The sequence below is a fragment of the Melampsora larici-populina genome (assembly GCF_000204055.1).
Source record: "Melampsora larici-populina 98AG31 unplaced genomic scaffold MELLAscaffold_77, whole genome shotgun sequence".
In the NCBI taxonomy this organism is placed as follows: domain Eukaryota; kingdom Fungi; phylum Basidiomycota; class Pucciniomycetes; order Pucciniales; family Melampsoraceae; genus Melampsora; species Melampsora laricis-populina.
This window is the reverse complement of record NW_006768841.1, coordinates 31614-33497: the sequence shown is the minus strand read 5'-3', so window position 1 is coordinate 33497 and position 1884 is coordinate 31614. Positions and strand designations below refer to the sequence as shown.

Below are 1884 nucleotides of genomic sequence, written 5' to 3'. Positions count from 1 at the left end.
GGTTTCCTCTTGGGACCAGGAGCACAAAATGTTCGCGATATTTCGGCCCGTATTGGCGAATTAGGTAGCTCCCGGACCATTGCAGGCAGGAATCGATCCTCGGGAATCCCGGTTGCAGGGACATGAAGGACCTCCGAGCGGCGAGTGAGACGTCGTAGTAGACTAAATAGATCGACCGCGTCGCGAGTAAGCAGTTGAGATAGTTTGGGCAATACTCCTTCGAGTTCCGCGTGGATGGGCACTGGTTGCCCTTTGACATGGGTAAGATTGTATAGATTGACTAAATTGAAATGAGATGTACTGAAACGAAACCATACTTGAGTATATTTGGAGCGGTGAAATGGGGATGTTTGTGGAACGGACTTACTGCCCAAGCATCTGAGATTGCCGAAAGTGCTTTGCCAGGCGATAAGACATTCCAAAATGACAGTGCACCTGGAAATAATGGGAATTTGCACCTTGTTGTTCGGTATAGTAAAACCTCGAAATTTTGTCAGCATAATAGGATGGACGGTAGTAGGTTTTACAGTCTGCAATGGGCGCGAAACTGTCATTAGTAGGAAAGCACGGAAAGCATTATAACAAACCTTCTTACCTAAACAACTCCATGTATGAAACTCGGCAGAATGGACGCCGTCGAGATCATACACATAACCGTTTCTGCAAGGGCGTTGGGCAAACTTTCGCCCCGAAGGTTGGTCGCAATTGAAGCACAAAGAGGTGGGAGGGGTGAGGTATACCTCGTGGACCTTGGTGGGGAGATGAGAGGTAAGCCCGTGCGTGCGAATCAGGGCCGCTGGATCGATTTGCGAGAAGCGAAGCCATGGAAAGGTGGTATTCCATAAAGTTTCGTATTCAGTCAGTTCGAACGGGAGATTCAATGCCAGCTTTAGGAACGGAAGCATTCGGGTATCAGTCGAAGTAAAATCCAAGGCTGAGTTCGCTCGGTGGAACACGTCGCTGGCGAGATCGACAAAGTGTATAAAATGGGTTAATGTAAGCCGTGAAGCAAGTTGTGGATGATCTTGCGTCATTCGAGTCACAAAGTCCACGAGGAGCATGGCTGAACCAATGAGAAAGGGCTGCTGATGAAATGTCAGTGTTGGTGGGATCAGGCGATTGTATTTTATTTTCTATGGGCAAAGTTGTTGTGTTGATGGATCTGGATCGACGTCTCGTTGGTGGGTGGTAAGATCTTCGGGCGGCCGTGGTATGGTGATGGTGGGGTGGTGTGAAGCACTTGTCGCGGTGCGTGGAGTATAGTAGCACTGTTCCAAGCACCCGTCGCGGTGCGTGGAGTATAGTAGAACTATTCCAAGCACGCGTCGCGGTGCGTGGGACCTTCTCGGTGTAAACCCATAAGGTGGGAGCCACGAGAGATCACATGATCCGCAGCTCTGGCGTAGTGTTCAACACGTGGGTTCAAATGTCGTATGCATATAAGCATCAAACCAGGGGTTAGGTATGACTTAAGATGGAATTCTCAGAGAGGGGTGAGAATTCTCACCAAAAATACGAAAACCGGCACTACCCGTTTCTATGCCAATTGCTTTATTCAAACTCCATTTTGCATTTTCACGTTTCACACTCGGTACAAGTGACATACAGTCGATAACATTGCGAAACGATTGACAGGGTAGCTAAATATATGCTGACATCGATGATCGATCAAGCAAGCAGATCTTTTCAATAAAATTGTGAAGCTGGATTTACCCAAAGAAAACTTGAGGTATATATCAAGACTTTTGGGAGCCTGGGTGATCCAAGCTAAAACTCACAACGAGAAGGTTTAGCTAGAATCCGGGCGTAGAGCCCTACTTGCAAAGTAACGCATAAAAAGCTATAGTAGGATATCCTTTAATTACAATTGCAACTGACTCAAAA

General features: G+C 47.2%; 1 protein-coding gene across 1 annotated transcript; it reads left to right on the top strand.

The window, feature by feature from the left end:
- Positions 1–290: 290 nt before the first annotated feature.
- On the top strand, positions 291–925 carry MELLADRAFT_113080 (uncharacterized protein; the record flags this gene model as incomplete). The annotated part of the gene is made up of 3 exons (XM_007417744.1): positions 291–469; positions 626–768; positions 792–925. 3 exons carry the CDS (start codon positions 291–293, stop codon positions 923–925), a joined length of 456 nt encoding a protein of 151 aa, XP_007417806.1.
- Positions 926–1884: the final 959 nt, after the last annotated feature.